At 46.1% G+C, this 23,746-nt stretch overlaps 1 protein-coding gene across 10 annotated transcripts in view; it reads left to right on the top strand.

The window, feature by feature from the left end:
• The window catches only part of RYR3 (ryanodine receptor 3), a 550,085-nt gene that overhangs the window by 352,207 nt on the left and 174,132 nt on the right, over positions 1-23,746 (top strand). For 8 of the 10 annotated variants that reach the window (XM_067028902.1, XM_059058604.2, XM_067028899.1 and 5 more), the window contains 9 exons: positions 1,192-1,400; positions 3,076-3,251; positions 4,183-4,219; positions 6,116-6,279; positions 8,488-8,653; positions 14,644-14,730; positions 15,175-15,401; positions 16,875-17,670; positions 20,304-20,504. In XM_067028902.1, coding sequence (XP_066885003.1) covers positions 1,192-1,400; positions 3,076-3,251; positions 4,183-4,219; positions 6,116-6,279; positions 8,488-8,653; positions 14,644-14,730; positions 15,175-15,401; positions 16,875-17,670; positions 20,304-20,504 — 2,063 coding nt within the window. The remainder of the gene's footprint in view (positions 1-1,191; positions 1,401-3,075; positions 3,252-4,182; positions 4,220-6,115; positions 6,280-8,487; positions 8,654-14,643; positions 14,731-15,174; positions 15,402-16,874; positions 17,671-20,303; positions 20,505-23,746) is intronic. The other 2 variants (XM_067028901.1, XM_059058605.2) reach the window with 1 other exon arrangement.

The raw sequence follows: 23,746 nt of genomic DNA, 5'->3' as shown, positions 1-23,746 counted from the left end.
GGATGGGGTTTGTAAACTGTATTTTGTAAACAAGCATAGTCATTATGTTAGCATCCGAAACTTCTTAGGAGCATACTCTCAAAATGACATGAACCATTAGACCTCTCATTTCACTGGAGAAGATTCTGAGACCTAGAAAAGTTGGGTGGTTTATACCAAGTCATTCTTTAGGCATTGTTTTGTTTGGGGGCAGTATTTAAAATTACCCAGGGCCTAAGATATGGAAGCAAGCTAAGTGCCCATCAACAGATGGATGGATAAAGATGATGTGGTATGTGTCTACACACACACACACACACACACACACACACACACACTCTCACACACACATACATATACATACAATGGAATATTTTTTAGCCATAAAAAAAGAATGAAAATCTGCCATTTGCAACACCATGGGTGGATCCAGAGAGTATTATGCTTAGTGGAATAAGTCAGACAGAGAAAGACAAATACTCTATGTTATCACTTATATGTGAAATCTAAAAAATAAAACAATTGAAGGTATATAACAAAACAGAAACAGACTCACAGATATTGAGAACAAACTAGTGATAACCAATAGGGAAAAGGAAGTGGGGAGGGGCAAGTTAGGGGTATGGGATTAAGAGACACAAACTACTATGTATCAAAGAGATAAGCAACGAGGATATATTATTGTACAGCACAGGGAAATACAGCCATTGTTTTGTAATAACTTTAAATGGAGTACAATCTATTAAAATATTGAATCACTGTGCTGAACACCTGAAACTAATATATCGTAAATCAACTGTACCTCATAAAATACATATATCTCCAGAGATAAATAAAATAAAATTACCCAGGGCCTAAAATCAATTTTAGCTAAGGCATAGATGAAGAATTTCACTTTTTCTCTTATTGGTTTTACTTTTCCAGCTGATATTTATTTATGTCTTAAGAAGAATCTTACCTAGATGATTGTTTTTTCCAACAAATCATTTTGAACCAGCCTCACTTTTCTTTCCCATATACCAAGGGCAGCCGTAAACTCCATGTGACCTCCTGTTGTTGAGTTTATGTGCCAGGAGGAAAGAAAAGGACGCCGTCCCGTCTTTCCGTTTTTCCTGCTGAGTCTCAAAGCTGTTGAGGAAGCAAAGGTTCTGCTTCCTCCCAGCTTCCCAGGACAGTCCTGCGGGCTGACCGGGCTCTCTCACCATTCTGCAGGCTTTGTGCCCATATGCTCTCTGGGGCTGTCTCAGATCGGCCGCATGAATCTCGGGATGGACGCCAGCACTTTCAAGTTTTATACCATGTGCGGCCTCCAAGAGGGCTTTGAGCCTTTTGCTGTCAACATGAACCGTGACGTGGCCATGTGGTTCAGCAAGCGCCTCCCAACATTTGTCAATGTGCCCAAGGATCATCCACAGATAGAGGTAATGCTGCACGTTGCGGGGACCCTGGCAGGCCAGGGGGACCAAGGCCCTGAACCTCCTGCTGATGCTCCTGTCACCATGTGGTGCTTGCCTAAGTCCACACCCTGGCTGCCCCTACCCCGCTCACCTCCTCGCTGGCCCTCAGAGCTGTTGTTGCAGGTTACGCGGGCCTCTCATTTCTGTGGCCTCTCCCGTTGCGGAGCACAGGCTCCGGACGCGCAGGCTCAGCGGCCATGGCTCACGGGCCCAGCCACTCCGCCGCATGTGGGATCTTCCCGGACCGGGGCACGAACCCGTGTCCCCTGCATCGGCAGGCGGACTCTCAACCGCTGCGCCACCAGGGAAGCCCTTAAATGTTGTTTTCCTAAAAAAGTTCAGTACCTGCGCTCAGGATGATGTGTTCCAAACATGGTTCTCCTCTGCTCGTAACTCGATGTCTTTTAGGCTTTGTTTAATTCCTGCAGAACCATCTCCAGGTTTTTAAGTGGAGGTATAGTAGTTGATTATGATGCTCCCACCTTGTCGGGGGAGCAGAGAGGCAGAGCAGGCCAAATATTGTGAGGAGCCTGATTCGGATTCTGGTTCTACATCTGCTTGCCTCTGTATCACCCAGCCCCACCACGGTTTTTTCGTGGCGTAGGGGTGGGATGGGGGCTGATGGGATGTCAGACAAGTCAGTTCCACTGAAGCGTTAGATTCCATGGCTTGATTCGCCCAGACTGGAAGTCCCCTTCACTCACCCCCCAGTTTGAATTCAGCCAGTATCAATTCTTCATCCTCCGCTTTTCCCCACAGTCTTAAATAGCAGAGACTTTTAATTTCTCTGATTCCTACCTGGCCATGACTTTAGAAAGCTGGCTCATAACCTTTTTGGAGTTCATGAACCCCTTTGACAAACTGATAGAATCTAGAGACCCTCCACTTAGAAAAATATAGAAACCACACAAATATATGTAAGCATGCTCATGGACCGCAGGATGGGAACTGTTCTCTAGAGTGCAGGGAGAAATGCTCAGATCATAACAAAATTATTATTGTAAGTCTGTTTACTTCCTCTGCTCCCGCCCCCCCCCCCCACACACACTTCCGAAATCCAGTTTTGATCTCTCATCCTCCAGTGCATCCCCTGCAGTGCTTGTGTCCTGGAGCTAGGAATTTCCTCAGTATGTAGAGGAGTCTCCAGGAGCTTCTGCACTCAGACTGTAACTGTGGTAAGGGTGGGAAAGGCACTGGGTGGGAGACAGTGCCCCCCAAGGAAACTCTGATGTCTCTTCTTGAGCTTCGGGCTTTCTGGTGCCTTCTCCCTTAGATGTTCTCATGCCCACTGACAGGGGAGACCGCTGGAAAGATTTTCTCCTTTAGCCACTTGTCACCTTCCTAAAAGGTCAGCATGAGGAAGTACAACGCTGCATCACCCCCCTGCCTGGCATCCTTGACCTTGCAGAAAGCCCAGTGAGCATTTTTAGATCCCTAATTTAGATCCCTCATTTCCCCAGCCAGAGGCAGATCTGCGATATTTTATAGGGCACGGTCCACATAAGGATGAGTGTAGTGGTTTGTTTTCACTCATGACAACTTTTGTAGTTCTCATAAAGCCTTGACGTAAGTAGTCGGTGAGGGGAGGAGGGGTGGGTCAGAGTCAGGCTGTGTCAGGTGAGGACCGTGGCATTTCCAGGTCGTGAGGATCGATGGCACCCTGGACAGCCCTCCGTGCCTCAAGGTGATCCACAAGACGTTCGGCACACAGAACAGCAGTGCCACCATGATCTACTGCCGCCTGAGCGTGCCGGTGGAGTGCTACTCCTCCTTCAGTCACAGCCCGTGTCTGGACAGTGACGCTTTCCAGAAAAGGTGAGGGAGGAGCCTCCAGCTCTCAGAGGTGCTCAGCGTGTCTGCTGCAAAGTCGGCTTTCTGTCTGTCTCCTTCTCACTCTACCTCGGCACAACTAGAGCCTGTGGGTAGGGTTCCCTCTGCTTTCAGTCAGGAAGACATGAGGACGGGTATGCACATGAGTGTGTGCCCGTGCACGTGTGTGTGTGTGTGTGCAGTGTATAATTAGGGGACCAATCAAGCTTCACTGGGTCACGTCCAGTGAACAAGTTTCTGTTCTTCCCAAGCTGTCTGAGTCCCTAGCCTCCTTGCAACCTATAATTCGTATGTTTTTGGAGGAAAAAGAATGTAAGTGCATGAGAGGGTGCAATCCTTGTTGCCTTTGTGTGAAATTAGAAGCTTCTGTAAAAAAAAAAAAAAAAAAAAAAAAAAGCTTCTGTAGGCAAATACTGCCTTCTTTGCATAACTATGGCCAGTGTCCAACCCAGCAGCTGTGTGACTCATGAGTAATGTGACTTCCTCCTTCCTGGTAAGGAATATATTCCTTGCTATCTTTCTTCCCTTTAATGTCTATTTTTTATTGTTGATGTATATCTGGTCTGGGTTTCCTCTAGAGTTTTACTATCTACCAAGCTTTAAACAAGCAAATATGCTTAAGAGAACAGGATAATGTATTCCAAGGTATCCCTGCCTACATTATTAGTGTCTCCCAACCTTCCCCTAGCTCTAACTTACACCTGGGCTGAGAGACAAGAGTTGGAAGTCACAGCCCTGCCTGGTGGTATCAGGTTGCAAATGAACAAGTCCCAAGACCAGTCAGGATCACTCATGTATAGGAAAGAGCCAGCTTCTTAAACTTGCCTTCATCATTAAAGGTAGATCAGTTGCCTGTCAGACTTGTGGGCTTCTCTATAGACCAGACGAACTAAAACATGGATTTTTTTCCCCCCAGGAAACAGATGCAAGAAATGCTCTCTCATACAACAACAGTAAGTAAATGTGCTCAGTTATGGTTTTAATTATTTGATTCTTTGCTGTGCCTGGTAATATGCCCCCTACAGCAAAGAACTCTCTAGAGATCCTCTTTAATTGCCAATTACTCTGTCTTTTAATATCCTTCTTGATGCTTCCAGAACATATCTATGGCATTTCTCAAGTGGGGGAAAGAGAAACAGTTATTCAGTGCAAAACAGAACTCTACCTGGAGCTTCTAATTGGGCATCATTGTGTAATTGGTGCCTATTTGCCACCAGGGACCCAGCACTGCCTTTCTGATTGAAATGAACATCAGCTGGGGCAGAAAGGGGGGACTCTTAATGTAATCCTTTTGTTTGCTCTTTTATGTAAACTTCTATGAATCAATTCTCCCATCTCTCTGAGCAGTGCCAGGAATAATGTTGAAAACAGTCAAATGAGAAAAAGAAGCAGGGAGCCAGCCCAGAAGATGGAGGCTGCTTTTGGTTCTTTTTCTTCAAGCTAGACAGTGGTCAGAAAGCAATGCTTCTTAATTTCTTTCTTTCTCTCATCCTTCTTTAGCACCTGACCAAAACACACACACACACACACACACACACACACACACACACACACACACACACACACACAGATTCCTTTGGAAGAAATGCATGTCACCCCTTCTATAAAGTTATCCTGCAACCCCAAGTTCGTAGGTTAACTATCAAGAGTATGATTCTTGCAGCGGCATGTCACACACTTACTACACGCAGGGCACTACACGGAGCACACTGTATCACCTTCCTTCTTAAGTTCCACTGCAACCCCAGGAGATGAACAATATCATGCGCTCTGAGGCACAGAGAAGGCAAATGACTTGTCCAAGGTCACATGATTAATAGCTGTCCGTGCCAAGATGCCAGCACAGGTGTGTCTGGCTGACCCTTTTCCAATCAAAAAGTAGGACAGACTACACATAAAAGGACTTCATTTGCACTACTGACACTATGTATAAAGTAGATAACTAATGAGAACATACTGTATAGCTCAGGGAACTCTACTCAGGGAACTCAGTGCTCTGTGGTGACCTAAATGGGAAGGAAATCCAAAAAAGAGGGGATATATGTATATGTATGGCTGATTCACTTTGCTGTACAGTAGAAACTAACACAACATTGTAAAGCAACTGTATTCCAATAAAAAGTTTTAAAAAAATAAAATAAAACAGAAGCAAAATAGAAAAAAAGAATAAATGTGCTCAGTTTCATAAAGAAAATGATGAAGCAGTCACTTACCTCAATGCTTTAGCTGTTATGATAACACAGTGATACAATTCACAAATTGTTACAGTGCCCACCAAGAATGGCTGTAATTTTCATCCCTGCCTGTCACTGAGTCTGATGACCACACAAGGCACATTTGGCCACATTGTGGGCTTTTTCTTTTGTAGCATCTCTTTCAAGACTTAAAAATACTTAGAATTCCTGCAGAATTGGAAAGTGTAGCCTGAGTTCTGAGTTCTCTAACCCCCGGCCCTCAGGGCAATTTCTTCTCTCTGAGGGCGAAGATGTGCCTGGCTCTCCCTAGCAGCCCTGGTACCCAGAAGAGGGTTAGGGTTCTGTGCTGACCATTCTGAGTGGCTGCCCCTGATCTCAGCAGCAGCATCTTCTGGGCAGAGGGTGGTATATTAGATGCCTGATTTTTTAGGCTAAAGCACAACAGAAAAGGAAAAAAATAAGGAAGCTACATTCTCTCGTCAACTCTTCACCCAGTCCAGAGTGTAGTGCAGTACACCCCCAGAACAGTGTTGTGCTTTTTAAGAAAAGGGAGTCAAGGGGGCTGCTGCATAATTTCTGCCTCTTGAGCCCGCTCGCAGCAACAGGGGCTGGGGGCGGGGGAGTCACTCACGCCCCGCTGTGGTCTCTCCCCAGCAGTGCTACTACGCAATTCGCATCTTTGCTGGACAGGACCCCTCCTGCGTCTGGGTCGGATGGGTGACTCCCGACTATCATTTGTACAGTGAAAAGTTTGACTTGAATAAAAACTGTACCGTGACTGTTACTCTGGGGGACGAAAGAGGCCGGGTCCACGAAAGGTAAGAGGACTCCTGAGGGGCAGGGTTGGCCCTCCCCCAGCAGTCTTTTTCCCTTCCCCTCACACCCCAAAGAAGGAAACATCAGACTCTATTATAAAGGGAAAATAAGCACAGGCTTAAAATCCTTAAGTAAATGGTGGGGGTGGGGGAGAAGTGTCATTAGCCAAAATAAAGGTCAGTTTCATCACGTGTATAAAACATGACCCAGGGATGGGAGATACAGATGGACAGCTGGGAAGCCTGGGCTCCCTCTCAGACTCCGTGATTTCTAGGCAAGCCCCAATTTCTACAACATCAGAACAAGACAGAGAAAAATCCCTGGGTTCTTGAGGGAAGTCAGTTGCAGAAAATAAGAAGATGTACCACATCACACAGCAACTGATAACTCAGAACTTCTCATTCCAAAAGTTTGTAATGGCTGAAAGCATAAAGAACATTAAAAGAGACATGGCAAATTTATAAATAATAACCACTGAATAGAAATTAGGGATCTTCAAGGAAAATGTTTTAGGCACACCCATACCCTCCCACTGGTCCATTGGTACTCCCACCAAGGAAGGATCTTTAGCCAGTGATGCCCCAGAAATGAACCAGCAGACCATGCCTTATTTCCACCTAAGTGAGATTTACTAGAGTCCTTGCCCATGTGGCAGGCTTGTATAGAAATGTAATAAGTTGTTTCTCATGACAACTTTATCCCTACAAAGTCAGCAATGTTTTGCTCTTCAGATGCTGCTGGCTCATCAAAGGCCAATGGCCAGAGGTCAGGCGCATTGCTCTTTTCTGGGGGACCATTGTTGGTGGGTGGTTAAGAGTACAGACTTTGGAAGCAAACTGCCTGCGTTTTAAACTGGGTTCCGGTACTTACTAGAGGTGTGACTTTGGACCTGTTACTTAACCTCCCTGGGTCTAAATTTCCTTATTTATAAAATGAGAATAATCTAATCTCACAGAGTGTTATGAGGATTAACTGAGATGATACACAGATAAGAGCCTACAACAGTGCCTCAACTCAAGTACTCAATAAACAGCACTCTTATTACCATTACTGAATGTTCATCATGTTATGAGACCCAGAGTAGATGCTATAACCAGATGCAACATCTGGTTTGGTTAAAAGGAAAGTATGTGGGGCATCCCTGGTGGTGCAGTGGTTGAGAGTCCGCCTGCCGATGCAGGGGACGCGAGTTCGTGCCCCGGTCCGGGAAGATCCCACATGCCGCGGAGCGGCTGGGCCTGTGAGCCACGGCCGCTGAGCCTGCGCGTCCTGAGCCTGTGCTCCGCAATGGGAGAGGTCACAACAGTGAGAGGCCCGCGTACCGCAAAAAAAAAAAAAAAAAAAAAAAAAAGGAAAGTACGTGAAAGCAGTTGACCACTCCAGACTTTGCTCTTCAGCCAAAAGAACAAAAAGCACAGCCTCATCCCAGTTGGGTCTGTTGCTCCAGTTTGCTCACTCTGCCATGCCAGACTGATTATTTTATTTATCCGAGCCTCAGTGACCATTCATTGTGAAAATTAACTGACACATCGGCACCTAGCGTAAGACCCAGTGGATAGTAGGTGCTCAGTTAACTCTTGGTTCTTTGCCTTGTGTAATAAGCAAACACATGATCGATTTTCGGATGTTTTCAGGCATTTCAAACTTGGACCCTTTGAAATGTGACAAAAGTGTGGCACTTCACACTCCTGTGGCTTCTGTACCTTCTTGATTGAATTCTGTAGTCATTAGTGTACTTCGTACTTTAATCACTGAAAAGAAGTAATGACATCGCCACAGTTTAACCTTAGTGGAAATCTAGCAATGGCGATAGCTCTTTGGAGTGAGCAATTTGCACTGGCCCTGCCTGAGGGCATTCACTTTGAGAAACTAGCCTGACTGACCACAGAGGAGAGTCAAGGGGAGGAGGTGAAGGAGTGCTTACAAACGGGATTTCTAGTTGTCTGGGAAAGTAATGGACTTCTAGAACTGGAAAAAGCCTGGGAGAATTCTAATCAATGAGCCAGGAAACAAGTTGCCTGAACACTTTGCTCTTTGAAGCAGATAGAGTGCCACATTCCTAAACTGAGTGAATTCATTTAAGAAAAAAAAAATTATTCGGGGCTGATTGGAAAGCTTCATTGGACGCTTTGGGGGCATTTCAATCCTGAGTCTTGATTCCAAACTGGCCCAGTCCAGATTCTGTGCCTTTTCCTCTCTCTGGCTCCTAGTGTGAAGCGCAGCAACTGCTACATGGTCTGGGGTGGGGACATCGTGGCCACGTCCCAAAGAGCAAGTCGCAGCAACGTGGACCTAGAGATCGGCTGCCTCGTGGATCTGGCAATGGGCATGTTGTCCTTCTCGGCCAACGGGAGGGAACTCGGCACCTGCTACCAGGTAGGGGTGGCTCCTGGGGCCGTGACAGCAGCATTCCCGGCCTGGTGCTCGGGGCACAGCTCCTCGGTCTTCTCCATTGGTGGCATCCCCACCACAGCACGTGGAGTTGATGTACCCACGTGGTCCAGTGCCATCTAGGAAGACAAACAAGAGTAAAGTGACTTCCTTTTGTTCAGAGAGGGAAAGATCTCATTTATTGGTTGATCAGAAATGCTGGTCATCCTTCTAGAAGATAAGGCTTTTCCTTGGTGATGGGCTCTAAAAGGTTATTTGTTGGTTCCATCAATATTTCTTGTACAACTTTCATGTTACCTAGACACTAGATAAGATGCAAAGTTTAAAAGGTCAACAGAGATACTCCTCACTTTAAGAAACTTCTGTGCTCAAAGTATAGACGTATGAAAACTGACTGATTTGCCAGGGAGTATTCCCTTTGCAGTAAAAGGTTATTCTCATTCACTGTGGCTTCTTTACAGGGTGCTTTAAAATGCATTTACATAAATAAATTATTTTCCTCTTTCATTGACTATGAACTCCGACAGAACTACTTGGGGAAGCCATTAATTATACCCACGTAGGTTTACCCGTCATTAACCACAAGAAGCCTAATCTCCTTTAAGCTTCATCTTTGATGGCCAAGTAAGCTAGGGAAATGCCACAAATTATATCCTCCTTTGGAAGTTTCACAGTGAGTGTTAGTACAAGAAAACTTTAAGAAATGCTTCAGAAAGAAACCTAGCCAAGCATTTCTCATATTATTTAACCAAGAAGAGCTTTTTTTTTTTTTTTTTAACAATTAGTAATATTCTATAAGCCTAGAGTTCTACAGAGCATACTATGAGACAGGCTAAGTTAGGAAGTCAAATTTCTGTATTAAACCTTCTTGACACTCCAAGGGTAGAATGAAGAGCCTCATGTACGTGTGGATAGAGTGTTATCCGAGTTCAGAGAAGGAAGAGCCTGCTTCCATTGAGAGTGATCAAGAAAAGGTTTATTACAGAGAAATCTTGATTTTGAAACAGAGAATTCTTCCAGGTGGAGAGAGAGGAGTGTACTAGATTGAAAGAATGGCCCAAGAAGCGTAATGGAGACGGGGGCACGGTGTGTGTTTGAGGAACGATGGATAGAATAGAATGGGTTACGGTTCATAGTAACACATTTGGAAAGGTAGGGGAGGTATTAGGAAGAAATGTGGAGCTCCTGAAGAGTTCTGACCAGGACACTGGCAGGCAGTGTCCAGGGAAGCTTACCCAACTACAGCAGATTAAAAGCATCCAGCTCCTATGTAAATGGCTAAAACCCCAGATTCCAGAATCAGCCCCAGGTTACAGCCTCCGGGCTGAAAAGCCCCTTGGCAGCAAGTGTCTGAAATGTTAGGTGACCAAAATCAGGTGGGCAGAGCCCTCCCTGGGGGCCAGGGACAGCCTGCTGGTGTGGCGGTCCTCTCCAGGATCTCCTGCAGTGGGTAGCCCCCTGCACACCTCCTCTTCCTCCTGGGAAGAAGTGGAATCATCACTACCACCCAGCAACTGGGACCCCACCAGCCGCTCCCAGAAAGAGGCCTCTGCAAAACCAGGCTTTGAAGCAGAAAGTAAGGTATGCTTCCGGTACTTTCTCATGATTCCACGTTCCCCTCCCCACCAGTACTGAGAGGAGGCTTATATACATTACTGACGTCCTTCAGAATCCATTAGCTTTTTCCCATTAACTTTTGAAATGAGTTTGACTGAAGGGTCCTCCCCGACCTAAAGAGAGCTCCAAAGCATCTAATCACTTTTAAGGTCCCTAGATACATAAATAAATAGCCCATGGCATTTGCAGCAGCAGTGACTTGTCTGCTTCAGGAAAGAGCCCATGATGGTGAGAAGACGTTACAACAGAGAGCAGAACACATTTGTATCCCATCTTTCACAGTAGTTCCTGGATGACATGGGGCTGGTCAGCTGTCTGAGCTGCATGTTGACACCTGCATCCCAGGATGCCTGGCGTGACTCCATGCGTATAAATCCTGACAACTCTGCTCAGGGGTCCAAACCCACTCCCACCCTGAGGTGGGGATGGGGAGGAGGTCGGGAGGTTCATACCCACCCAGCCCCCTTCTCATTCCCGTGAGACAGTGACGTGTCCAGCCATGCGTCTGGGCTCCCAGCAGTGGGATAATTGTTATTCTGCAGCTGTAGCCATTTTCATTTTTCAATTATCTCAAGAGGAGCAGGGCAGCAACATTTATATACTGGCTTTCCATTCAGAAAGGACCAGTAACCAAAATAATAAGAGGAGGATTCTCTCAAACAGTGTTTCTAGACCTCCCCATTAAATGCTGCTATGCAATTTGAAAAGCTTTTTCTGTCTCGCTTAATGTAATCATGGGAGAAATGAGAAATAAGATGTATGTTCAAGAGATATCCCTCAAAAAAAAAAAAAAAAAAAAAAGAGATATCCCTCAGTCACTGCCACTCCAGCCATACTGCTCTGAGAGCAGAGCCAGCCGTGGGATTCAGATTTACGAGAGGGGTTACCTTTCAGTTCAGGCTAGTTCCTATGCCCTGACCTTCACACGTGATTAGAAATAGAATGTCTGTCATTGCAAAGACAAAACATAGCAGCCAATGATAAAAGATACCTTAAACACAAAGGGAAGGAAGTCCATGGCACTTCGTGGCAGCCTCAAATCTGGGCTCACTACTTATTCCATTAGAATGCAGCCTCCCCTTCCAGAATGTAAGCTCCTTGAGGGGAGAGGCCATCTCTCAGGTTCACTGCTGCATCCCCTAACACGTGAGACGGTACCTGGTACCTAGTGAGTGCTTGCTAAGTATTTATTATCAAACTGACCAACTCGGCTGGGAAGCCACTGGTTTTTTAATTTCTGCCTAGCAAGTTACCACAAAATTAGCAGCTTAAAATCCATTTATCATTTCATAGTTCTGTAGATTTGACTGGGTTCTCTGCCCAGGTTCTCACAAGGCCCAAAATCAAGGTGTCGGCTGGAATGAGCCGTCTCTGTCCCGAGGCTCTGGGTAGAATCCCCTGCAAGCTCATTCACGCTGTCGGCAGGATCCAGTTGTGGTTGTAGGCTGAGGTTCCAAAGTCCCCATTTTCTTGCTGGCCAGTCCTTCTCTGCTTCCAGAGGTGCCCACATTCCCTCTCACGTGGCCCCTTCCATCTTCAAAGCCAACAAGGGCGCATCTGGTTCTTCTCGGGCTTCAAGACTCTCTCTGATTTTCCCTTCTGCCCCCAGCAGGAGAAAACACCTGCTTTTTTTAAGGGCTTGTGCAATTGGATTAGGCCCACAAGGATATTCTGTCTTTCTTAAGGTCAGCTGGTCGGTAGCCTTACTAACATCTGCAGAAACCCTTCTGCCCTGTGACATACACGATCAGGAGACTAACCCCAGGGGTCAGGAGGGCCATCTAGTATTCCACTTACCACACCACCAGTTGCAGTTTCTCTCCTTATGTACACCCATCAGGAGCTCACCCTTGTGTGTTCTTGTTATTTTAGTGATTGAAGAGACGTTTCTGTTGTTCATCGTGGTGGGAGTGTACTCTGCACGGTAGAAATAAACCCATCCCAGGGCACCCATCCTAGATGCTTTCAAGGACCTCCTCTCTGCAAGGAGGTTTGAGGAGGGCCCTGGCATTTGACTGGGTAGTTTATGAAGTTTGCAGAGACCATTCCTGAGGGACCTAAAAACGTACCACCCTCTTCAGCCTGTCGCTCCCTATACTGGTACAATTTAGCTCAGCAAAGAAAACCTCTGGCTGAATGCATTTCTCTCTCTCTTCACCTGGCTGGTCCAGGTGAAGTTTTCTCAGCTGCCAGACCTCTGCTTGCTTCAAGTTGCCATGGCTTGAGGGACACACATTGTTCTAGATGTTACCTGTTGGGTATTTGAGAAATCTGGGGCCAGACCAGAGATGACTCTTGCCTTGTGGCCAAAGTCACACAGCATCAAATCAGAACTTCCCATATGTGTCTCTCACCCATAAACCCAGATCCTGGCACAAAGAAGGTATGTGATAGGCACTAAATAATTGTTGAATGTCCTTACCAAAGCTTATTTCAGACATAGCCTAGGCAGTTCTAGCAGCCCCCTCCCTACCTGTTGGTTTTACTGGCATCATCCCTTCATATCATCCATGGGTACCTGAAGCATCAGGTAAAAGCAAATGTTTTATCTGAAACGTTAAGCCCACTACAGTGTGCTCAGATGACATGTGCTGGGTGCGTGCCTGGGGTCTAACCAGTCTGGCCTCTTCATCGTGAGCAGATGATAGCACTGGACCAGACAATCTTTTAAGTCACTTCCAGCCATTAAAATGTGGGTTTATAATTCTTATATCTAAATGCATTGAGGAAGTTCATTATTTACAAAAGCCCGTAACAAATATCCTAGCAGAAAGGAAAACTGCTCTATTCATTTTCTATTGCCTGACAACAAATTAGCACAAACTCAGTGACTTAAAGGCATTCATTTATTGTCCCACAGTGTCCATGGGCCCAGAGTCAGGGCACAGCTTAGCTGGGTCCTGTGCTCATCATTACACAAGGCTGCAGTCAAGGTGTCAGCCAGGCTGCATTCTTTTCTGGAGCTCGGGATCCTTTTCTGAGCTCACATGGTTGTTGGCAGAATTGATTTGCTTACATTTGTAGAACTAGGGCTCTATTTCTTGCTGGCTGAAGCCAGGGGCCAACCTCTCTGAGCCCCGTGAGACCCCCTGGAACTCCTGTCACATGGCCCTCTGACAACATGGCAGTTTACTTCTCCAAGGCTATCTGGACCATCTTCCTCTCCCATCTGCTGATATGGAGTCTTCTACAATGTAACACAATCAAGGGCATGACAGTCGCTTTTGCCATATTCTGTTTGCTGGAAACAAGGCACAGTTTCTAGGAGAGAGGATTGTAGAAGGGGGTGACTCATTGGGGGGCACTTTTAGGGTATGTTCCCAATACCCAGCAGCCCCTCATGTGATGGGTTGGGAGAGTTGCAAGAATGTCCTAATGTCTGAATTTGCTTAAAGGCTAAGGACTTTAGTTGGTGGAATTAAAGTTCCATTTCTTCTTCCGTGGTCCTCCGAGTCTGATCAAAAGCCCGACATCAAAGTGAGCAAGGGATAAGTGGAGCCCCTGATGTCATAAATAAATAAATCCACATGCCTCATCTCAGTGGCAGCTAAAAGGCATTGGGTGAATCCTGCACCATTTAACGTAAGAACTAAACTCATGGAGAGTGAGGAAGGGGTGGAGAGAAGTCCAGGGGAACCAAGTGAGAGGGGAGCGGTTTTAAGGGAGGAGAGAGGCTCCAGGTGCAGCCTCTTCATGTAATCCCAGGGAAGCGCCGCGTGGTCCCTGCCTGCAAAGCGGGCTCTCGAGTGGGGGCACTTTTCCCTTCAGGGACATTTGGCAACTCTGGAGACATTTATCAGTAGGGCTGATGTTGCGACGCTCTGCTGTAGGTTCCCCGGCTTTGCCTGACCGACGCCCGTGTGCCTTGAGAAAGAATACTGAAGCCACCGCAGCACCCTCCCTTGTCACCTTCCAGGGCGGGAGTGATGGATGGTGGCGCTTGCCGTGGGCCTGGCGGGGGGGTCTCCATGCTCTGTGAAGAGCCAGTGCCTCAGCTTGTTCTGTGACCAGAGCAGGTACTGCCTTCGGTGGCCGGTGGGTTGCTCCTACCTGTGACTGTCCTCGTGAGTACTGCAGAAAGCTGCTGGCTTTGGTTACCCGAGAGAGGAAATGAAAGGACATGAGATTGTTCGGCCCCGAGTGGAGAGAGGGAGGGAGTGTTGAAGGTAGAAGACGTGACAATAGCTACGGTTAGGCACCGGGTCTCTGGGAATTTCTGAGCAGTGGACGATCAGCCGCCAGATAACTGCCCTCTTTCAGCTCAAGTTGGAGTGAGGGTGTTGATTGAAACACCCTTGACTTAGCCCCCTATTATTTGATAATTCTGGGTAAACATCTGGATTTGTTTTGGTTTCCAGGTGGAGCCCAATACCAAAGTGTTTCCAGCGGTCTTCCTGCAGCCCACAAGCACCTCGTTGTTTCAGTTTGAACTTGGGAAGCTGAAGGTATTTATCTGTCCTCTCGTCTAATGTCTGTGACATGAGAGGGCACGCTGACCATTAGCAGGAGAAGCTCAGGCCTGAGAAAACCGGGAATCTGTCGCCTCTTGCTTCTCATATGCCTCCCAAACTTCTACACTTCCATGTGAAATTCATGCAACAGTAAATAGGTTTCCATTTTCCCCTTCTCCCACTTCTGTTGAGTACTGAAAGAATTAATGAATGTTCACATAACCCATCATGTCAGGTCTTCATTGATGCTGGTAAAGCATCGTTGGTCCATCATTGGGACCAATGATTGGGACCATCATTGGTCCCTGGATGCATTTGTCTCTTTTTAATGTATGCTGATCCTTTTGGTTATTATGGGCCAGGTGCCTTGTCCAGCCACTGAGCATCTCTGTGTTGCACGTGTGTTCTCCTCCCTGATGCCTTTCTGCCTTGCCCCAGAACGCCATGCCCCTGTCGGCAGCCATATTCAAGAGTGAAGAGAAAAACCCCATCCCGCAGTGCCCACCACGGCTGGACGTCCAAACCATCCAGCCCGTCCTCTGGAGCCGCATGCCCAGCAGCTTCCTGAAGGTGGAGACGGAGCGGGTGAGCGACCGCCATGGCTGGGTGGTGCAGTGCCTGGAGGCCCTACAGATGATGGCGCTCTACATCCCCGAGGAGAACAGGTAGTGGAGGGGCACCAAAGAGGAAGGGCCGGGCCCGGGAGGCAGGGAAGCAGTACCCAGCAAGCCCAGAAGGGAAGGAGGAGCGTCCTCATTGGCAAAGGGCCCAAGATGACTGCTGATTTTGCCCCAAAGCCTCGGTTTCTCTTCTTTCCCTTCCCCACTTTGAGTATTCACTCAGAAACAGTATGATATTCACAATGGTGGGCCTGCCACGGGGCTTTCACTGTAGCTCCCAGTACCTGCCCTCAGGGCTATTTCCACGCGTTTACTTCAAAACCCCAGCGTGGCTCAGAAATACATGTTATTGATGGCAAGAAGGGAGAGAATGAGGCGTGCCTAGCTTGCTTGGAGAACCAAGAAGCAGGCTCCTGGTCCCTATTCTTTAAGAGGTGCTCCTGGATTATGGCCTAGATTCAACTCTAGCGCTATCGCTTTCTGGCTGCGTGGCCTTGAGTGAGTTACTCATGCACTCCAGGCCTCAGTCTTATCATCAGTACAGTGAGATCAATGCCCACCCAAAGGGATTGCTGAGAGAGAAAAAAAATGAAGTTGTGTAGGGAAAACCTAGTTCCGTTTCTGTACATAGAAAAAATTAAGTAAGTTTTATTTGTAGGGATGTTATTACCCCTTGATCTCTTGGACTGAAAAAATAAAGCAATAGAGGATAGAGGTATTTGACACCTGCATAGCTCACATTTAGGTACCCCACTGGGTCATGGTCAGAAGGACAGGCTAGGGTAGGGAGACCAGCAGACCAGCCAAGTAAGGCAATTGCGAAGTGTCCTCAGCTTCTCAGTGGGGAGCAAGACAAGATGGAAAAATCTAAGCAGAGGTCAGAGCCCCGGGTCCCCGCACACAAGGGAATAATGCACAGCAAATAGATCTCTACAGTCAGGATGGAGAAAGGGAACTGGCCACCTGACTACGCCAACTCATCACAGGTTGGAAGGCGTTCCCTCGCTGGACAAGAGCGCGGGTGTGTGTTTGTCTTCAGGAAAAGGATAGCCCCATGGCTGATGGTAAACTGGAGATTACATAGATGAGGCAGATGGTAAATTGATGGGAGGGCTTTAGCTACGTCTTCGGAGGGGCTCTTACATCAGGAAACAGAGGATCCCCCTGAGCCTACAAATAAGAGGACCAAGTCACCTGTCATGTACCTGAATGTTGTCAGTTCTGAGTTGGGTTTTGCCCTAATAATGGGGGCTTTGATATTTGGTAAGCTAGTGTCTTTTAAGTCTCAACAGACTTTTGAGACCCTCATAGTTAGAAATGGTGGATTATCAGGAGCTGGGATACGGACCCAGAACTGGGAGACGAATGATAACCTGTTAAGAGACTCCTCCAGGCTTCTACCTGCTCTGCCTTCCTCGGCTCCGGTGAGATCCGTGGGGATTCCGAGGGTAAGCGCTCCGCTGAATTCTGGCACAGTTTTCTCCCCATGGAGCGGTTGATTGCTTGTCTCCTCCTCAGGTGTGTGGACATCCTGGAGCTCTGCGAGCAGGAGGACCTCATGTGGTTCCATTACCACACACTGAGACTCTACAGTGCCTTGTGCGCCCTGGGAAACAGCCGGGTGGCTTATGCCCTGTGCAGCCACGTGGACCTCTCCCAGCTCTTCTACGCCATTGACAACAAGTACCTCCCTGGCTTCCTGCGCTCCGGCTTCTATGACCTGCTCATCAGCATCCACCTGGCCAGCGCTAAGGAGAGGAAGCTGATGATGAAGAATGAGTACATCATCCCCATCACCAGCAGCACCAGGAAAATCCGCCTGTACCCGGACGAGTCCAAGAGGCATGGGCTCCCTGGGGTGGGCCCGAGAACCTGCCTCAAACCAGGGTTCAGGTTCTCCCCTGCCTGCTTCGTCATGACCAGCGAGGAACACCAGAAGCAGAGCCCCGAGATCCCCTTGGAGCTTCTCAAGACGAAGGCGCTGAGCATGCTGACGGAGGCAGTGAGGTGCAGTGGGGCTCACATCCGGGACCCCGTCGGGGGGTCCGTGGAGTTCCAGTTTGTGCCTGTGCTGAAACTCATCGGAACCCTGCTTGTCATGGGGGTGTTTGACGATGACGATGTCCGGCAGATCCTCCTCCTCATCGACCCCTCCGTGTTTGGGGAGCACGGTGGGGACACACAGGGCGGAGCAGAGAAGGAGGAGGTGACCCAGGTGGAGGAGAAGGCTGTGGAGGCCGGGGAAAAGGCCAGCAAGGAGGATCCCGTCAAAGGCTTGTTGCAGACCCGATTACCGGAGTCCGTCAAGCTGCAGGTAACTCGGGGCAGCCAGCATCCTGCCCTTGGAAAGAGCCGGGGAGGGAGACAGTGCAGCCTGGTGGTGATGCCAGGACTGTGGGCATTGGCTTGAATGTGGAGTGTAGCAGAGATGCTCAGGGAGAGCGCCCACTGGTCCTGCTTGTTTCTGAGCTGGACAGTACTCCCTAACTCTCCCCAAACCAAAACAAAAATACCAGCCCTCGTCAATAAAGCGTGTGCTTTAGAACTGTTTCTCTGGTCCCAGTGATGGATTTTCCCTGATCTTTTCTCCTACCCTTTGGGACTAAAGCACTCATTTGTGACATCTTGTCTGGAGACGGGGAGGATCCTTTGGCCGTGGAGTTGACCAAAGGAACTAGCTTGTAGAATGACCACACTTATCACCTGCTCTCATTTGTTGCCATGCTCCGATCACAAGCCTGACGTGAACCCGTTACACTGGCACTCAAAGAAAGTGCCACCTGAGCTAGGAGTCCTGCCCACTTAGAGCTGCCCCCTCGCTCAGCTTAGTCTTACCAGATGTAAGCTAGCATCAGTGATGCACTGAAGAGGATGATGACTTTTGTCTTCTCAGCACTGAGAAGAGAGAAATGAAAACAAATAGAGGAGAAATTAACACAACACTGTAAATCAACTATACTTCAATAAATGTTCTAAAAAGTAAAAAAAGAGAAGAGAAAAGAAATAGGGGAGAGCAGTTTATCTTAGTGGAGTGACCCTGGTTCAGGCATCCCTGGATTTCAATTCCTGCTCCTCAGCCACTTACTAGCTAAATAAATTTGCCAAGTCAGTAGTCCATCAGCCTTGGCTTTATGATTTGTAAAATGTGGATGATGATATAGTAAAACATAATATTAAAATGTGTTTTTAAAAAATATAATTTAAAACGTTTTAGCATAAAATATATTATAAAAAATAATCTGCAGTTGAAGCTCTCTTATCCAATATGATGGGATTGGTAGGTAGTCATTTCATCAAAACATTGAATATAGAGGAGAAGCATAACAAATTTTACATATGTACCTTAAATATTTTATTAAAACATAGAAACGTGCTCTTCTGATGGAGGGCCAAGACCTCTTCTTTCTTTTTTTAAAAAAAATTAATTAATTAATTTTTAAAAAGATGTTACCTCAAGACAAATGAAAATGAAAACAAAAATTACCAAAACCTATGGGATACAGCAAAAATAGAAGAGGGAAGTACATTGCAATAAATGTTTACATTAAAAAAGGGAGAAAGATCTCAAATAATCTAACTTTATACCTCAAGGAGCTAGAAAAAGAACAAACCAAGCCCAAATTTAGCAGGAGGGAAATAAATATTAGAGCAGAAATAAATGAGATAGAAAGCAGAAAAACAATAGGAAAATGTCAAAACTAAGAGTTGGCTTATTTTATTGTAACTTTTCTTAACTCTAAAATTAAGAAAATAAGTGTGCCTGCAGTAGCCAGTTTAATTGAAGCAGGTATCTATATCCACATGATTTGGGGCAAGACCTCTTCTTTAATGTGAGTCCCTGACTGGCACATAGAGTCCACTCTTTTCCATGGATGACACCTGTCATGCACCATCTATGTTTACCACTTTGGGGTCATTAAGGTAGGCTGCAGATTTAGAGGTAATGGAAAGCAACCTGAGTGCAAAATGCTTCTAGATTTTTATGATTTTCCCCCAACTTTTTATAGTTGTCTAACTCACACTCAATTTTAGCGTTTTTTTTTTTTTAAAAAAACTCGCCTTTCACAGATGTTCCCTAGTCATTCAACTTAGTTTTCCTATTTCATTCACCCACATGACTTTAAATGTTGTAATTATAATCACAAGTAGGACGAGCATAAGCTCTGGGTCCCAGTCTACCTGGCTGGAGCAGAGGTGTGCAGATGTGCAGAGACTGTCCTGCTAGGTGACAGCATCCCACCACCAGGGGCCTTGTCTGTGCCCAGACACACTGGAGAGTGTTCTTCAGTCACATGTGATGGGTTAAGTGGAGGTGGGTAAATAGAACTTCTGCTTTAGTAAAAATATGAGGAACACACATAAAGTATGGCAAGTGCCTGGCACAGTGTCTGGCAAATAGCTAGTGTTTGATAAGGTATGGCTATTTTTTTCTTATTAGTATAAATTCTAATGGTGATAAGATTAGTTATAACAACTGATCATAGAAAAACAGTGCCAATAAACAAAAACAATGAAAGATGGGGAGGGAAGCAGAAGTCTCGCTTTCCCATCATCCAGAACCAGAAGATGTCAGGAAGGAGACCCAGTGCTCATATGTACCATTCAGTGGTGGTTTCTGTACTGAGCTTAGAGCCCTGGGAAAATGCTCTCCTACATGATGTTCTCTGTCTCCACAGGCAGACATGCTCTGTGTTTAATGAGCTCATTTTCCTGTTGTTCTCCTGGTGCAGCGGTAAAGAGCTGGGCTCTGGGTTCGAGTACCAATCCAGAGTCATCCAGTAATGGCCAATTTGGATTCCAGTAATAGCTCTATGATTACTGTGTGACACTGGGCAAGTCCTTAAATTGCCTAAGTCTCAGTGTTACCATCTGTAGAATGGGGATGATAGCCGCTTCACCAATGTACATGAAGTATTATTATATTCACGTGTGTGTACACTTTTGCAGATGTGTGAGCTCCTCAGCTATCTCTGTGACTGTGAACTGCAGCACCGGGTGGAGGCCATCGTGGCCTTTGGCGACATTTATGTCTCCAAGCTCCAGGCAAATCAGAAGTTCCGTTACAACGAACTCATGCAGGCCCTGAACATGTCTGCGGCCCTGACTGCTCGGAAGACCAGGGAGTTCCGCTCACCCCCGCAGGAGCAGGTGAGAAGCCCCTCCTGAGCCTCCATCCCATTCCTAGGGAAGAGCTTGAACCCCGACGCAGCAGGGTACACAAAGCCTTCATGGGAGGTTGAAAGACCCCAGCCAGCACCAGGAGACAGGCTAGTCCTGTGCTGAGACAACTGGGAAGCCTTGGCCAGCTGTCTTGGGTGGAAAGATAACCTTCCAAAACCACACACAGAGCCAGGCTTCATCCTTTCCGTCTCTCGCTCATGCCACCACTCCTGTCTCTGTTAGGATCCAGCTTCTACCCCTTAGAAGCATTTCTGTCCAGTCCTTCCAGAAGTCACTACTCTCCATCAGAGATAACAGTATGTGGTCCGCATTTCCTGCCTCGTGAGGGCGGGTGCACAGTGTTCCTTGACCGAGACCCTCTGGAATGCCCCCACCCCAGCCCCAGGAAGCCTGGAGGGCACGATATGGATGAGGGAGTCCTCTCCTGGGATGTGTTGTCTCCATTCTTTGCAGTACCCCACCTCGTAGTCAGCCTCATCCAGGTTGAAAGGCTGCTTTGAAAAGAATGAAAATCCTGGTGAGAAACTTGCAGATGAGGGAGGGACAGCTTGTAAAATAATAGTCTCCATTCGTCACCGCTGCTCAGCTGCTCACATATATCCTGCAGGCCATTTGTCACAGCTCCCTCGGTTTCAAAAGAGAAGATAGATCTTCCAGTGCAGAAATTCATTTTTTGTCGTCGAAACCAAATCTTTGGATCTTATATATATTTAATAAGCAGCCTATCCATAAATTGTTGTCGATATAATTACCACCATTTTGTAACAATGGTGAGGCCACCACAGCATGGTCCAAAAACCTATTTTATAGGCTATAGATACTTATATTGGCTTAAAAAGGAACCACCTATCTTGCCTTTTTAAGATTCCTTTGAATGATACTGACCTTGATAAAGAGCAGACAGGGCTTCACATCTCTTTGCTAGAGGCAAAGTGCGAAGGCCCTGTGGATTGGTGGGAGCAGGTGCTTTGCACTGTGCTGAGGAAAATGCAGTGAGTGTGAATTATTCTTGATGGCTTTACAGATGTTGTCAGGCTGCTTTTAGACTGGCAAAAGGTGCGAACATTCCCTGTTTCACTGGGCAGATGCTGACTTGTATTTGTGAAAAATGGGAAGGTGGATGACGTAGTGATTAAAACACTGCTGTTGGCTTCAGAGCCTGGCTTCCCATTCCAGCTCCACCATCACTCACCGGGAAGTCTTGGGCTCATTACTTCTCTTTGTCTCTCAGTTTCTTCAGGCTGCAAAACGTGGATCATGTTTGTGAGAATCCTATGAGATCATTCATTTAGAGTGCTTAGCAGGAAATCTGTCAGGTAGTAAACATTCTGTAAGTACCACAGGCTATCATTGGTTTTAGTGTCAGAGGTATTTGCATCTGCCTCATGCCATGTTCTATGACCGTCTGTCAGTGAGCCAGTGACTAGAGCTTACGCATGTTTTCTGGCATCTCCTTAAGCCAGCCGGGACTGGGTTGTCCATCTGACACTGTCATCCCCATAGACACAGCTCATAGTCCTGGATCCTAGAAGGGCCCTGCTGGCTCCACCGTCTTCCTCCTCATCTTCTCTTCTGTCATCTTTGGGACCTACCATCACTCCTTCTTTAGCCTTCTAGACAATCCTCTGAATGATCATTTCAGACCCATTCATTTCAGAAGTCTGTATCTCAAGAACTTGAACAGACCTCAGAATCCCTGGAAGGCTGAATAAAACAGATTGCTGGTCCCACCTCTAGGGTTTCTCATTCAGTAGGTCTAAGGTAAGGCCTGAGAATTTGCATGTTTAGCAAGTTTCCAGCCTATGCTGATGCTGCTGGTCTAGAAATGAAATAAAAGCAGGGACCCTGTGACCAAATTCAGCTGTCCCATCTGCCACCCCTCCCAGAGTATTCATTTCTAGAAGGAACCTACCCATAGAACTTTCTAAGTAAGAATTTAATATTGATAAAGGATATGGAGGATTTCAATTTCAGGGCAGAGGAATGCAAAATCACTTGGAAAATAGGATACATAGGAATTAGAATTTTAAAACAGTGATAGGATTACCTCATTTTTCTGCAACCTGTGAGGATGAAATAGAGGTTTTCAGCCATGTATCCATACACTATTCAGAGAGATGAAAAAAACATACTTGGGGGATGTAACTAAGTACAAAAGTAGGTAAAGTGAAGATTAGTCCAGTGATTGTTGGCAAATTAGCCAAGCACAGTTCGCAAGGCTTTCACTTTGAAAAGGACTTTCATTAAAGGTATGACCTAACAGAAAATTCAGTTCACTCCCCTTTTGGTTACGCCCTGAGGGCTAAAGGGCCACTTGCTTCCTAAGTGTTCCAACAAAAGAAAGATCATTCAGTAAGAAATTAACTTTCAGATTCTTGAAATCAGACCTTCACATCTGATTTTTACTTCATAAACAACCCATCTATATATGTTGCTGATATAATTACCATAATTTAACATTGTGGAACAACCACAAAAATTACTTTTCAAGCCTGTTTTATCAATATTATTTTATTACAAACAATACCTCTACCTTCTGCCAAAAACTTGTTTGCAGTAGAAGCTTTGAAAAAGGATCTTCCTAACAATATTAAATAAGGTTCATGGTTTAATAAATGAGACTGTAAATATTTTTCACCTAGATATCCTAAACAAAAGTAGAAAATACCCCTTTGCCTGGTGTTTGGATTACTCTGCCTGACACGGCAAAATGGACAAGATTACCTCTAGCTATTACTTCAGTGCCTCCAGATATTCACTAACCTGGGGTCATGGGTCTGTGGAAGAATTTAGACATCCAGAAATCTGAGTGACAGCTTTATTTTCACCAACTTTTCATTAATTTCTAAGAGCATTTCTTTCAATTATTGATATAGGCAGCAAAGCAAGTACCTAACCTTGTCACCTACAGAAATCAGATATATTCTCATATCATATTACAGAGTTCTAATACCTTGAAATATCATTTACATTCATCACTACTTCAAGATCACAGTGCATGTGAGACCTGCTGCTAGATCTTTTTGTACATATGTTACTGTATCACAAATTTGTTTTTTATCATCTTGATAACTAGATTGCAGTATAATTGTTTCTCTTTGTAATCCTCTATATTTTGTTTTAGATATTTAAAATATTAATCTGAGAAAAAAATCTATGGGTTTCACTAGACTGTCAGAGTGGTCCATGGCACAGAAACAGTTAAGCAT

This window comes from Kogia breviceps, chromosome 3, assembly GCF_026419965.1.
Source record: "Kogia breviceps isolate mKogBre1 chromosome 3, mKogBre1 haplotype 1, whole genome shotgun sequence".
Taxonomy (NCBI): domain Eukaryota; kingdom Metazoa; phylum Chordata; class Mammalia; order Artiodactyla; family Physeteridae; genus Kogia; species Kogia breviceps.
Note: the sequence above shows the minus strand (reverse complement) of the source record. Positions and strands in the feature narration are given on the sequence as shown.